Genomic DNA, 15,118 nt, shown 5'->3' with positions numbered 1-15,118 from the left:
GATTCTGTAGGGTACTGGTGGCCTGTTTCTTTTCCCTATTGATCTCTCTGGAAGCCAGAGGGTTTCACCATAATGGGGAGTCACAACTTAATTTGCCTGGTTTGTGAACTCGTGCCATTACAAAGAAAGGGGTAAGTCCTTAAGTTCAATGGATTCTGTGGAACTCATTGCTGCAGGAATGCTCAGGAAGATTGAATATTAAATATAGTCATTGCTGCTGCAGCATCTGCATTTAAAAATGTATATATAAAAACTAAGGTGAAAATCCCCTCTACTCCAAGGTTAAGTCGAAGCTCAGGTAATATGGGATCAATGTAAGGCACACAGGATGGCTCTGTTTGAGGGGGTTGATTTACATCATTATTACACCAGCATTGCTCTGGATATGAGTATTGTTAGGCCCTTAAGGTTTTGGCTGCAAGATTGTTATCCAGTTTTGTCTCTATGTGTAGCTGAAATAATCGACTTTGGTTGGTGTGCAGTGAACTTTACTGTTTGGCTGTCTCAATGTGGACACTGCTCTGCTCTGACTGCTGCAACAGCACTTGATGCTCGATCTGACCAAGTGATAATTATGTGCATTCTGCTCAAGGCAGTGTTTGTATCAGCAGATAAGAGGCCCTAGTCTGTCTGTTGGGAGCAGTGTAGGATTGCTGATGAATTTCATGCCCCCACTCCACTAAAAACAGCAATGGAGAAACCAACGCAAGCAGGGTTGCGTTGGCTGCAGATGGTTCGTCCAGCTCTGTAAGTAGAAAAAGCAGGTGTTGCAGCAGCCTTGGCCCAGAGGTAACCCAGCTCTGCTGCTGGCACAGTTTCAGAGAGCTGCTGGAGATGCTGTCAGGCAGATTGATGGCGCGTTCCATGTTGAAATGCCTTCTGATAAATGAAACAACCTAGCTCAGTCTCCTCCAAAGACACACCATGAGTTCTGGGACTGTGCGTCAGAACTTTTTACTCTGTCTTTCTCAGCTGAAGCAATTTGGGAACCCTTGGTTGCTGCAGATGCTGCAAGTTGGCTAAAGGTCGTCACACTTGCTGCACTGCATCACACCAGCATTCCACAGAGCTCAAGACAAAGGAACAGCCAGCAGTAGTGACCGAGAGGAAGGAGAAGAAAAAAAAGCTCTTCATCTAGGTAAAAAGAGGCATCTTCTCAACCATCAAATGATGTCTGATTAACCACGCACACGTGGGTGCAGTGCTCTGGCTGTGGGAGCTTTTAGTTGAGAGATCAGCTTGCGATTCAACTCTGCAGTGAGGCAGATATGTCACTGTGATGCACAGACTGGGATTTTGGCATGAAAATCAAAGATGTCTTCAGATGCTCAGTCCTTTTCTTAGCACTGTCCCTCGGTCCTTTCACACCTGAGTGTGTGAGAATCTCCCCATCCATGATGAGGTTTAGTAAGCGTGGTGGTGATGGGTTGTGGTTGGTGTGGATGATCTGAGTGCTCTTTTCCAGCCTCAGCAGTTCTGTGATTTGAACACACGTGTTGCAGTCATGTTAGGAGGTTTTTTGCTTGTTTTTTTATGTCAACAAAGATCTGCGTGGATGTTTTTTTGTTTTGTTTTTATGATACTCTGAAGCAGAGCAGTGAATTGAATTATGGAATTGAAAGGAATTGCAATCCAAAATTGTTAGGATTTCCTTTGGGTGGAAGGCTGGGCAGCTGGTCACTGCAGACAGTGACACAGGGAAGTCAAATAACTTGTGTGCAGGGATAAGTTGCTCCTAATGTGCACATTGGGACTGTTTCATTTTCTGAGTTACGGTTTCTCTATTCCTGCCTTGCTTTCCCCCAGCCAATAAAACTAGCTATTTTCTCATCCATTTGAGCCTTCCTTTCTCCTTTAAGCCCTGCTGAAATCTTGGCACCGTAGCACATCGAGATGGTCAATCATTAGTGATTTTTTTTTATTTCTTATTTTTCTCTGCAAGCTCCCCTTCGTTTCAGTGTCTTGTAGCTCCCCACCAAAACACTGACTCTGGTTTGGAAGGAGGAATTTAAAGGGCTGTGGATTTCTCTGCCCGTTATCAACATGATGTGTTCTCATTAGAGCTCAATACAGCATGATATCTAGACATGAGATCACAGAAAGAGATGCTGACAATCCATGTGTTTATCCAGTGATGGGAACATGGGTTCTGTCTGTGTTGCAAATGTCTTACGTTTCCAGCCGTTCTGTGAAGCTTTTTGCCAGGCATTGCCACACAGCTCTGTTCAATTAGCATCACTCCAGCCCTCGGCAACTGGGAAATACAGACATCCTGGGTTATGAGGTGGGAGAATGGACACGAAGGACAAAGAGGTTAAATACTTTGCCCAAGGATGCTCAGAGTTGAGTGCTGAGGTCTCTCTCCATTCTCCTGGGCTTTGTGTCATAACCACAGGGCACCTTTCCTTGTTAGCTTGGCTCCTTTAGCAGAGCCCTGGAGACTTTGGCCAGTTGAGCAGAGAAGGGAATGCACAGTTAGCAGCAGCACAGCAGGGTTAAGGATCTGGACGAGGATCCTGACCTGGTGCACTTTCCCTGCATGCTGTCACTACAGCCTGTCACTGTTGCTGGTGCCTCTTACATCTTGTGGTTAATCGAGGCCTTGACAGCTGTTTTTCTGCTTTCAGTGATCAGCACAGGTTCCACAGCACAGCTCCATTGATTTTTGTGGCACTCGTTAGAGGGGCAAGCCTCTCTTTTTGCCCCCCCCCCCCTCCTACATCCTTATTTTTCGGTGTACAGCTGATCACCCCAGCAGGAGGTATTGATTTACTAATTGGACAATGATTTCACCTGATTGATAATAAAGTGTTGGACAACCTCCCTGCTGAGCTGAAATTCAGCCTGGCAGCTACTGGTGGATTGCTTGTCCTTTTGCAGCAGATAGTTCCATGTTGTTGAGTATACTGATCTGTTGCTTGGTAACCCTGAATTACTGTAGTAAACACTTGGGGACACACCAAAAATGTCAAATAGAAACTTTGTCAAGTGATGGAGGGGTCTGGGCAGGGAATGCAGCTGCAGAGGTACCCTACAAAGTTACTCCAGCATTGCTGGGTGGCTGAGGGCACATCTTGCACTGGTGCTGTGCCTGCACCCCCTTGAGCCCCTCTGTGTAGCAGTGCCATGTAGGTGTAGGAAGGCAGTTTGACAAGGTGCATCTGTGGAGGTACTGCAGGTAGGGCTTTACCAGCAGCATAATTGCTTCACTGGAGCTGATTCTGTCTTTTTCCCTTAGTTTCTTCTGGTTTCAAAACAGGCAGTGGCTGTGTGCCTTATTTCTCTGCTATGTCCAGTCTCTAACCCTTCTGCCAGCACAGAGTTTGGGTCTTAAATTAGTGAGAGAATGGAGGCTGCACCAAAAATAGCAGTTTTCTCTCCCCTGTCTTCCAGGTTTTATATGCTAGAGAAACCATCTTACAGAAGTAATCATCACACCATCCTTCTTACCATTCAGAGCCTTCCTCTTGAACGCAGTCCAGCTGTGGGAACTACACAGGGATGGAAAATGAGATGTGGAAAAGGGGCGAGCAGATATCCCAGATAGCCAAGTGTTTGCTTCCCTTCCCTTCCTTGCGCATTGGGCCTAATGAATGAGTTCAGCTGTTGCTGCAGCCAAGGTTCTGTGGTCCCCACCATGGTTCTGCACACCTGAAGGCGCTGTGAGGGGCAGTGCTGTATGGCTGCACCCTTTAGGACTGCTGAGGTCCCTGTGTTATTAATGATGTGTGCTGGAGTGCATATGGAGCTTCTGTTGTCTTCCTTCATTTACTTAGGTGGGCTCCTGTTTACTTCTCAGGAAAGGTTTGAGATCTGGTTCTGGTCTTTGCAATAAACCAAAGAGTGGGATGTGCAGACCCAATAGCTGTGGGTGTCCCCTCGTGCCCAGGACTGTGGGAATGCTGTTGGGAACAGTGGTCCTGTGCTGAAGAGGCTGCAGTTCAGACAGATAAGAGGGAGGGAGCAGCAACAAGGATGAAATTTGCCCAAGGTCACAGAGCAGGACAGTGGCAGAACTTGTGGTAGAAAAATGCTGAGTGGGGTTTTTATATTTATAGCTGGCAGTTTAGGGCTGCAGGGAGATCCACGTCGGAGTTTAGAGGCTGGGCAGAATGTGGCTTCCCTTGCAAAAGCTGGTCTCTGGAGAGGGAGTGCTGCAAGGTGCATGTGATGTCTGCAGGACAGTGCAAGGGAAGAGTCTGCTGTGTTACACTCTTGAAATCATTTTTTGTTGATTGTTTGTTTGGGATTTTTGCTTTCAAGCTATGGATTTCAGCTCTGTTTGTAAAATGCTTCCATTGTTCGGTGTCTTAGAGCTCTTAGTCTTTTCCATTATTATTACAGTTTTCAAACTGCTGTGTCACCTAATTCATCAGCCTTCAGCACAACCTTCCCTCCTTCTCCCCACCACCCCTGCAAGAGCATTTGTACAGAACAAAGGCTTGCTTTTAAAAACGGCATGATATTTTGCCACCTTTGTGAAAACCTGTCACAACAATATCTAATTTTGCATGAGACGGAATTTCAAATCAAGCCTCAAGAAGAGGAAGCTGTTCTTCTGCTAATGCGCAAATGTCACTTTCCACAGCTGTAAAATAAGTAACCCACCTAGCAGAGCAAAGCAAAATCTAATTCCTGTTCTCTTCCTCCTGCCCAGGTCTGACCTTCTCAAGAAGACTCGTGGCAAACATCGCCTGGCTGAGATCTTGCGATCTGAATATTCCAGTGGGATGGACAGTGGTGTATCCAAGGTCAAGAAGAAGAGGAAGAAAAAACAGAGAAAAACTGGCGACCAGCAGACCCCAGTGTGAGCCAGGACCTCCCAGTCATTTGCTGCACAACCTGCTGGAGTTACCTCAGCCAGAGGTCAGGCTGGTCTGCCAGACTGACTGACGTGGTTCAGTTTGTCAGGCAAAATGGGGAGGGGTCTTGGGGATGCTGACCTCCTCCTTCTTATCCCATAGTTCCAAATGGAATTGAATCCAGACGTGTCCTGTTGCACTGCTACAATTATATGTGGCTTCCTGAGGATGCAGCTTGTTTCTAAGGTGATATTTTGCAAGAAAAATAAAAGAGTTTAATTATGGTTTTCTGAGAAATGTGGTGTCTGTGTAACCTCAGAGTGAGACAAGCGTGTTCAGAAAGGAGACTTTCCTATGTAAAGGACCCATAGAAACACTCTACAACCTGTTTGCTTATTTTTAGCCAGAGAAGCAGTGGTGGAGAAGGTGTTCAAGGTGCACATTTAGGAGGAGGGAGAGGAGGCTGCTGCTTCCCCTGCTGCTGTCCAAGAGGATACTCTGCTCCTGTTACAGGTAACAGAGTTGCTGCCACCTTCCCTCTGTGCACGGGGGCAGAAGCTGCCCATGGACACCGTTACTCAAATGCTGCCACCTCCCAGCAGCATCCCCAGTTTCAGTGAAATTGGTCTGCTTGTGGAGAGCTCTTCAGTGTGATGACACACGGTCCCTTTGGGGCAGAGCTCATGGGCACAGAACTTCATGTCAAAAGTCTGAGTTTGGGAACAAACGTTGTCACCGTAGGAAGGAGCCAGAGTGGAATCCAGCAATCTCCAAACTTCTCCTTGCCTGCAGCGTATTGTCATCCCTAATTATGAAATGCAGAATATGTATGAAATGTCTCACCTCTCTGAACATGAAAGCCTTTGCAGAGCCTTGCTAACGCTTCCCACTGCTAAGCCAGGCTTTCAAGGTTCTCCCTGCTTTGGCTAGGCCTCGCACTGTGCTTCATTTCAGTGTGTCCCAAGCCAACAGTTTTCATTTTGTGCTTTTACCATGTGTTGTTTTTTGGGGTTTTTTTTCTTCATTCCTCCTTCTCTCATCAGCCACTACTGACTGAGAAAAGGGACACGGTGTGATCCTGAACACACCAAGGATGGCACTCGTTCCCCGTTGCCCAGCATGGGGAGACTGAGCTCCGGTGGGTCAGGAGTTTGTGTGGGGCCAGCAGGGTTCCAAGCAGGAGACTGCAAAGCCCTACAGGTGCTCACCCACCTCACCATGCTGCTCCCAGCAGTCCTGAGCCTTCCTCCAGGCTGGGGACAAAGCGCAGCCCATCGGTGTAACATGGGGCCAGAGGGGGGTTCCAATCCAGCAGCAAAAGGGGACAAAGTCAGGAGAACAAAACCCACTTTGTGAATACAGAATTGAGGACACCTGCTGTTGGGTTGTAGTGAGTCATGCTAAAGGCTGTAGGAGGGAATAAATCAGTCCGAAAGTATTTAATTTCTCAAGTGAGTGCAACTCTTGAGAACCAAAATGCTTCTCCTTTCCTCCCAGGCAATTACCAAACAGAACGCTGATTTTACTGCAGCACTTTTCTGACTGCTTAAGAAAGATGTTAAAAGGACTCAAGCAAAACATTAATTGTATTTTTGTAGAGAGAGAGAAAAATTAATAATATTTATTAGATTAAGATAAGAACAAAACCCACCTGACTCTGTGATTACTGCTTGGCAGAGCAATCAGGTCTAAGCCAAATGTCAGCTTAGAAAACAGAAAAGAAACCCCTGAGGATGAAAATGACTCAGAGAGGGCAAAGCAGAGAGCAAGTTTGGAAAGAAGTGATCTTGTGCATGAAGGGAGAGCACCTGAGCTCCTGGCTCACTGTTAAATACGAGTCAATGGAGACTATTGGTCAATTCACAGTAACAGCAGCCATGGCCATCAGCACATCAGAGACTCCAGGACATTGCAGTGCTGCTGGCATGAAGTGGGCATGGGAACGTTATGAACAGTGATGAATAACATGATGATGTTTTTTCAGCTTCATCTTTGTTAGCAGGGGGCTCTGGGTTAACGGGATGGTTAGGGAAAGGAGGAGGAGATTGTTAACAGGAAAAAGAAAGTCTTAGAGGTGGTGGGCTCACCTGAAGCTAAGCCCAGCTCTTTTGCTCTTAAACTTCAGAGCCAAAGTGCAGAAAGCTGTAGCTGAGGCAGCAACTCTGCCCTTATTTACACTTAAGCAGCCCTCTGCTCTGAGCTGCCTTTATCCATGTACCTCCCCTAATTCAGCTAGAACTTAGCTACCTGTTTGCAGTTCATTTGTGCTCAACACCCCCTTAACAAGCCAGGGCTCTGGACATGGGGCCAAACTGCAGCTCTGCACCCAGACCAGGAGGAGCTGCATGGTGGTGTGGCTGAGCTCCGCTGGCAGCGCGGTTGGACGCAGCGCTGAGGTATGTGTGCGTGCTGTGGGGTTTGGGCTGGAGAGCTCAGGAGTTAGATTGGCTCACTGAGGTGTTCAGTGGAAGCATGGCCTCGTGTGACTGTTGGCTTTCAGGCAGGTTGGTTCTGGTGGTGGTGACAAGCAGGACCTGGTTGTCCTGCAGCCTGAAGTTGGGTCTGTAACGGTGGCACTATGGAGCCTTCCTTGAGCTCCTCTGCAAATGTGGGTTTGCCTTCCCTGCTGCTTCTCCTTCTGGCTCCTTGTCCTTCCCAGCAATGGAAGCTCACGTCCTATGCTCCATCAGGCCGGACTCCTTGCCCTGCAGCCAAAGCACCCTGAGTGTGGAAGCTTTGGGAGAGGGAAAAGCAGAACAGGGACCTCAATGTGGAGGGCACAGCTGAGCAGTCAGACACCAGGCACCCTGTGCCCTGCTGCTGAGGTCGCTGATCAGGGGAGAAAGCAACAGAACCTCTCTGTTATGTTAGTTTATGTCCTCCATCAGCACGGTGAGGGGACTGGAGCAGCTCTGAGCTCTCCATTTTGGTGTAGCATCGCCTGCATTCAGACAGAACAGTAAAACAGCAGCTAAAACCACTTCTGGTGGTTTCCTTCCATTTGTGTGTCTCTCAGTGTGTTGGCAAAGCAGCTCTCAGCCTTCACCTGCTCCCCATGCCCCGGTTGAGGCTATGGGGCCAGGTGGGGTCGGCAGTCAGGAATGAATCTGGGGGTCCTGGGTCTGCACGGGGGCTGTTAAGATTCCCCACAGCCGATGCCTCTCTCAGAGCAGAGCCCAACGCGCACAGCACCTCTCCCAACCCTTTTCTCTTTGGGAGCTGCCTTTGTTTGGCTGCCGGGAGGTCCCTCGAACCCACCACCCTTCCAGATGCGAAAAGGCAAATTGGGATACCGCAATTAGCGACGTGTAACGAAGCCTTGTACTTCGTTAATGTCGGAGGAGGAATCAGCCGCGGCTACAAGGACAATTAAATCTTAGATAGCTCCTTTGATTCGCGTTCCTGCTGTGCGGATGGGAGGAAGGCTGCCTGCCCGCTCCTCGCCTTCCCTTTCGCCCCGCGGAAAGCACACCCACTGCAAGTTGTCCTTTGATCGATTTTTAATATGATTTTAAAGAGTTTTGTTTGGGCCTCATTCTTATTCAATGAGATTAATTTAAAGCACTTATCCCCTGGGTTTAAGTCAATCCATGTCGGATTGGGGACGGGGTTTGTTGCCCGCGGAGGGGGCTGTTTGCAGGGCGCTCTGAAAGACTCCTTTCCCACTTCATTAACCCGGAGCTGGGAGAAACCCCCCCCCTGCCCTCTCAACCCCCCCAATTCTTCCTCCTCGCCGAGGTTCGGGGATTTACCAAACTCCCCCATTCACATGCAAAGGATCCGCTCCGGCCACAAAAGCCGGGGCTCTCCGCTCGGAGCGTGGCCGCGCATTTCTCGGAGCCCCCAACCCAAAGCTCCGGGGACGGGGCGGGGAGAGGCGCGGAGTTTTGCTCTGATTCGGGGGGGAGGCGGGGGGGGGTTCGGGGCCGACCGCAGCCCGCAGCCCATCTGTCGGCTCCCGGAGCCCGAGAGCCGCTGCCCGGCTGTCCCGGAGCAGCTGCCTGGCCCACGGCCTCAACCATCTGAGCGACACTTTTCAAGGGTGGAAACAATCCATTTTCCAAAGCGATCATTTAAAGCACTTAGGCAATTATACGCTTAAGATTAGCGTTAATAATTCACCGGGCGGATGCCGGCAGTGGGAGCGAACCCCGCTTTCCCCCAAGGAGGGGGGGGGGGGGGCAGAAAGCCCGGCGCAGGCAGGAGCCGTTCGTGTGTAAAGAAGTTTATTTTCACATTTAAAAAAGGGGGGGACGGAAGCGGGAGCTGCCCCCGAGCTCCCCCCGCCCCGGCCGGGCCGGCCCCGGGATACAGACGGACAAAGCATCACTTACACAAATACGCCCTCAGGGTTCACAAATAAATAATTCATATACATTTTGCGCACCGTATTTACATTCGCCGCTTTTTGTTTCTTTTTTTTGTTTCTTTTTTTTTCTTTTTTTGGTCTTTTTCCTTCCCCCCCCCCCCCCCTTTTTTTTTTTTTTTTTTTTTTTTTTTTTTCCCTTTTTTTCCTTATTATTATTATTTTTTGTTCCGGTTACGGAGCTCCCAAAGTGTCGCTGCGGCGGAGGTTGGGGTTCGGTACCCCCCTGGTTCTTCCCGATCCCGGAGCGGAGCCGGGACGGTTGGGGAGGGGCCTCCCCGGCTCCGGCCGTACTGGGGGTCGGGCCGGGCAATTGCTTGGAAAGAAGCCTTCCAACCCCCCCCACCCCCCGGGCAGCCCCTCCCCGTGCCCCCGGTGCAGCCTCGGATTGGGCGGGGGGCTGGGGAGGGACCCACATCGCTGCCCCCCGAGGGCACAACGGAGTAAAGCGGCCGCAGTCCCGGAGCCTCCGGGTTGGGGGGGGGGGGGGGGAGCGGCTTTTTCTGTTCTTTCGTACTTCATATATTAAAAAAAGGTGGTGGTGTGTGCGTGTGTGTGTGGAGGGGGGGGGGGGGGGGGGGGGGGGTCTCGTTTATATATATATATATATTTATATGTAGGGGGGAAGCGGGAGTCTTTCGCTTGCTCGAGGCCCCAGGGCTGGGCTGGCCCTCTCCGGCCCCCCCCACGCCCGGGGATCGGGGCCGGGGCTCACCGGGGCTGCGCGGCCCGGGGCAGAACGCCGGGCAGCGGGGGTAGGGGCGGGGGGGGCTCGCTGCCGCCCTGCAGTCCGTGGATGAGGATGCGGGGCACCAAAGGTCTCTGTAGGGCCGGGGGCGGAGCGCTGGGTCCGCGGTACAGGTAGAGGGCGGCGCCGGGGTCCAGGTTGGAGACCAAACTCTGCGGGTAGAAGTAGGGCGAGGGGAACATCCTCTGCAGGGCTGAGTAGTTGCCAGCCTCGGCCAGCAGCTCCAGGCCCACCGCCGTCTGCCTTTTCCATTTGGTCCTGGAGGGGGGACAAGCCGAGACAGGGGGGTCAGGGATGGGGATGCTCGGAAGGACGCTCCCTGTTCTTCCCCCCGCCCTTGCGTATCCTCCTCTCAGGCTCTGCTCCCTTGCTGCTGGATCCCCGGGCGTCCGGGATGGGATGGGATGGAGGGACGTAGCCCTCATTAACGGGACGAGAGGATTTAGCTGTCCCCGGGCAGCCCGGAGGCACGGGAGCCCTAAAGCGGCCGCGATACAAATCACTGCGTTCCAAACCGCGACCGATACGGTCCACCTTTCCCGGTGCGCAGCCCGCGGGTAACGAATCCCGCACCGCGTTTGGTGCATCTCGTGCGGGACGCGCACCGGGCAGCTCCGCCGGCACCGAACCGCGGGGCGATGCGCAGAACCGGCACCGCAGCTCTCCTAAATCAGCGCGGAGCGCTCCGGGCCGCCCCTGGGGTCGGGAGTGACGCTGCCGGGAGGAACCGCGGTGTCGGTGCTGTGCATTCGTTTGCGATCTGTATGTGTGGGTGCGTGTGTACGTGTACGTATATATCTCTTAAATTTACGCATAGACCGCGCCGTCCCCACACCGCCTAAAAGCCCCGACGGGTTGGCAAAGCCGCCGGGCATTGCAGAGCGTGAAGTGGGGCTGAAATCGGAGGGGGAGAGGGTTAAAATGTGGAGGGAGAGAGTGGTCGGGGGGGGCTCGGTGTCCCTCGTTCCGTCGGGTTTGGGGACAGCGCCGACAGGGCCGTCTGGGTGAATCAGTCGGAGACGTCAAATGTCTTCAACCCTTTTACGGTTTCGTCGCTGAAGCGCTAAACCTATTTCCCCCGGTAAATTATTCATCATAATAATAATTGTGTAATTACTGTAAGGGGTGTTAATTATTGATGCCCAAAGCAGTAATTGGTATCTATTATTAATGGGCCGATGTGTTATGCTGTTGTGTTTCGCTGGAAGCCCGCTGCTCTCCGCCGGCTGGGGCTGGGGGTGCGCGTCCCCCCGGTTGCGGGGCGGGGCGGGGCGGGATGCAGAACCGCTGCGCTCGGGGCTGCGGGGCCGGGAGAGGGGCAGGACGGGGCCCGGCGCGGTGAGGCGGGAGGGGACGAGCGGTGCGTTTTTACCTTCTGTTCTGGTACCACGTTTTCACCTGCGTGTCGGTGAGGTTGAGGGAGGCGGCCAACTCCATCCTGTCCTGCACGCTCAGGTATTTCTGCCTCTCGAAGCTGCGCTCCAGCTGGGCCAGCTGGTGGTCGGTGAAGGCGGTGCGGGCTTTGCGAGGCTTTTTCAGCCGCACCGGGGGGCTGTCCCGGGAACTGGAAATCTCCCGGTCCCCTTCTTCTTTCACTGGGCCGAGAGGAAGGAAGAGAGGCCGAGTCAGGGCAGGAAGGGAATGGAAAGGCGCTCAGAAGAAAGCGGCAAAGCGCGGGAGCAACAAACGGGAGCAGAGAGTTCGGGCACCGCGCAGATTCCCGCAGCGTTTGTCCCGCAGTTCCCTCAATTCGAATCCGCGGGGCCTCGCGTTGCGTTGCGTTGCGGTGCGGTGCTGCCTGGGCCGCCGGAGCCCCAACTGCGCCGCTCCGCCCGGCGGGCAGCAAACCCCGCAGGTCGTTTTTTCTCTTCCTTATTTAAATACATTTCCCACATTTTTTAATTTTTCCTTTCCCTTATTATTTTTTTTCCCCTTTCCTTTTATCTCTTTTCTTTTCCTTTTTTTTTTTTTTTTTTTTTTTTTTTTTTTTTTTAATTTCTATTTAAACCATTTTTAAATCCCCAAACAAACCCAACCCCAAAATAAAGATGCTGAGGCAACGTATGTTTAGAGAGAAAAGTCTCCGGGCCCGGAGCCTTCGGCCTTCCGGAGCCTCACAACGAAATGCTGTGGGATGACCCCGCTTGGGCCGTTTTTTAGCCTCTAACGAGAGGTCGGGGGCCGCGGTTCGGTACCGGTGCTGCGCGCACCGGAGGGGATTTACGCTGCGAAACATCAGCGAGAACCAGGAAAACAGCAGAGAGGAAAAACATACGTTAAAAAAAGAAACCAAAAAACAGAAAACGGGGGAGGGAAAAAGCTTAAAATGAACAGAGAGAAAACAAAATAATCATAAAAAAAAAAAGGAAGAAAGAGTCCGTGTTGGTGCTCGCCGTGCCCTCCCTCACCCCCTCCCGAAGGATTAGGTGGCAGAAATCGGCGTCCGCGGGTGTTTGCGGGTTTATGTTAAATTTCCCGGCGGTGGGGGTTGGTGGGGCCGGGGCTACGCGGGCCGCGAGCTGATGCCTCTCTGTAGGAAGACAATAATCCCGTTAATTGAGCCACCGGGGAGCGAAAGCCTTCAGCCGGAACCCTCCGCTCCGGCCGAGCGGGCACAGTGAGCTGGGGGGGGGGGGGGGGGGGAAGGAAGATGAGGGCAGCGGGGATGGGGGGTCCGGGTCCGTCCCAAAGTTTGGCGGAGTTTCTCCACCACACTCCGGGAAAAGTAAATCCGCCCCCCTGGAGCTCCCAAAAAAGTTCCCTGGGCGGCTCCGTGTTTTGTGCCCCGGCCGCTCCGAGCTGCCATAAGGAGAAAAGCACGGATCTGAGTTGCGGGGTTCGGGCCGTTCCGGGTTCTGGGCGCCCGCGCTGCCCCTCCGTGCGCGAACTCGGGGGGTTGGCCGGGAAAGGCGATGTCCGAAGTGGCAAAAAGGGGTCGGAGGAGCTGCGGCCCTCCTCTGCTGCCCCATTTACGCGAAGACTTTCAACTCCAATCGGGCACTGTTTTTAATCCTAGTTAAAACGTATTTATTCTGTGTTTGTTTGTTTGTTTTTTAAGGCTTTCTCCCATTCCAGCAGGGTTTTTACCTCCATGTATGCAGAGTTTTCACTCCGTTTAACTAAGGCTTTTCCCCCATGACAGCGGTGTTTTCTCCCCTGTTTAAGCAGGGTTCCCCCCATTTAAGCTCTCTCCCCGCCTGCAGACGGCCCCGCTCCGTTCCTCCCTCTTTTCCTCTCTCGCTTTTTCCAGGCTCGGCCCTTTTTTGGGGAAAAGGGATAAAGGCTGCGAGAATTGCGGGGGGAGAATTCAGGAAGCGTAAAGAAACCCCCCCCCAAAAACAGCATCTTCCCCCCCACCCCAAAAAGAAACAACTAACCAACAAACAAAAAAAAACTATAAACCAAACCAACCAAACAAAACCAAACCATCTTTCCCCCCCCCCCCCCCCCCCCCCCCCTCAGCAAAAAAGCAAACAAACAAACAAACAAACTCAAGATCCGCGGAGAGGATCGCGGCCGTTTTCGATCCCTTCGCAGCGCCGGAGCCGATCCCCGCTGCCCCCCCCCGCTCACTCCCAGCCCCGGCCCCGTCCCTCGATCACAACGAGGAGCCCCCCGGCGTTTCGGGGCTCTTCGGGGCCGCCCCCCCCCCCGGCCCTACAATTTTTCCGGTTGGAAGTGTTGTTTTTATGTGGTTTTTTTTTTTTTTTTTTTTTTTTTTTTTTGCTGGGGCGATGAGAGCGAGAAGGACGGGGGCTGCCGGCGGAACGGGTTCCGGGGGGGCGATCGTCGATGCCGACCCTCCCCGTGCTGCTCCCGTTCCTCCCGGCCCGGACGGAGGCTGTGGGGGCCCGAGAGGCCGCAGCCGCTTCCCCGCAGCCCTGGGGCTGCCGTGCTCCTTTCCGAACCATCTCCAAAACAACACCGGGAGTAACACCGATAATACAAATCGGATCCAACCTCGCCGGCTTTTCTTATTCGTTTCTTACCGGAGCAGGGGAAATACCCGGCAAAACCCGTGATTATTTCATTTAGCATTATTATTTCTTTTCTTGTATTTTCCTCGCTTTTTTTTTTTCCCCTGGCGGTTCTCCCTTCCTTTCTCCCCGCGGATAGGAACGAAAGAACCGAATTCTGTCCGCGGAACCTGGCGCTGCGCAGCCCCCGGGCGCCCCCGGCCCCGCGCCGCGCACGGCCCCATCGCTCCCTCCCGAAGTTTCCCCAAGTTGGTGCCGCTCGAATTTCGGGGGTACCCCGGTTCCCCCCACCCTTTTATCTCCGGGGACCCGCAAAAGGCTGCGCTGCTCTTACCTTTGTACTCGGAGTCCGAGGAGGAGCTGCTGGTGGTTTTTTCCATTTTCTCCCTAAAGTCCTCTCCGGGTTTGGTGGGGATCCTGCCCGCCGCCTCCTGCCCGCCGTGAGGTCCATTGGTGCTGGAGTAAGGCGCGCAGGCGGCCAGGGGTTTGCAGTCGGCCAGGATGTCTCTGATGAGGAAGGAGGAGGTGACGGTTCGGGACTGGGAGGGAGCCGAGAGCTGCCCCGGCTGCAGGTGCGCGTCCAGGCCCGGCCGCACCGCCGCCTCCGGGGAACGCGGAGAGGGGCACCCGCTGCTGCCCTCCGAGCGGGGGCTCAGCTCCAGCGGGGAGCGGCCGTCGCCCACCAGCGGGTCCCCCTTGGGCACGGCCGGGCTGCCGGCTCGGTGCGAGAGGATGGAGTCGATCCCGAAGCCGGTGGAGCCCTCCATGGCCCCCGCGAGGTGCCGGCGCTCACACAGGCATTGGCGGGGAGGGCGCGGCGGAAGCGGGTTGGTAATTAACAATAACGGCGACGACAACAACAAAAAGCGAAAGGAAAAAAAAAAAAAAAAAAAAAAAAAAGGAAAAAAAATCTAAAAGGGAAAAAAAAAAAAATAGAGCGAAGTTCAGCTTGAGATCCGGGCAACAATTGCTGCAGGGCTCTCCGAGGCGCCGCGTGTTACATCCAGGGCTGCTCCGTCTTCAGCATCGCGCCCAGCTGCACTCAGACAGACAGACAGGAGAGGGGGGGAGAGGGAGGCAGAGTCAAACTTTGGCCGCCGAGGGGGTGGGGAGGGGGAGGAACGGACCCCGACCTCACCCGGGGCCCCTTCCCGGCCACCCCACCCTTGCCCGGAGCCGCGGGGCTGGGGGCTGCCAGCCGGTGGTGGGGAGGCAGCGATCGATA

The 15,118-nt window shown here is 53.3% G+C and overlaps 2 protein-coding genes across 2 annotated transcripts in view; one reads left to right on the top strand and one right to left on the bottom strand.

The window, feature by feature from the left end:
• The window catches only part of DDX31 (DEAD-box helicase 31), a 42,556-nt gene extending 37,466 nt beyond the window's left edge, over positions 1-5,090 (top strand). Inside the window, exon 20 of the mRNA XM_048965647.1 lies at positions 4,658-5,090. Within this exon, the coding sequence (XP_048821604.1) occupies positions 4,658-4,811 (154 nt within the window). The 3' untranslated portion in view covers positions 4,812-5,090. The remainder of the gene's footprint in view (positions 1-4,657) is intronic.
• A 4,707-nt stretch (positions 5,091-9,797) lies between these two features.
• BARHL1 (BarH like homeobox 1) lies at positions 9,798-15,118 on the bottom strand. Its single transcript, XM_048965660.1, has 3 exons — positions 14,228-15,118; positions 11,289-11,511; positions 9,798-10,174 (listed from the first exon to the last, which is right to left on the bottom strand). The coding sequence occupies exons 1-3, from the start codon at positions 14,658-14,660 to the stop codon at positions 9,880-9,882; spliced, it is 951 nt and encodes a 316-aa protein (XP_048821617.1). The 5' UTR covers positions 14,661-15,118; the 3' UTR covers positions 9,798-9,879.

Source organism: Lagopus muta, chromosome 19, assembly GCF_023343835.1.
Source record: "Lagopus muta isolate bLagMut1 chromosome 19, bLagMut1 primary, whole genome shotgun sequence".
Classification (NCBI taxonomy): Eukaryota; Metazoa; Chordata; class Aves; order Galliformes; family Phasianidae; genus Lagopus; species Lagopus muta.
Note: the sequence above shows the minus strand (reverse complement) of the source record. Positions and strands in the feature narration are given on the sequence as shown.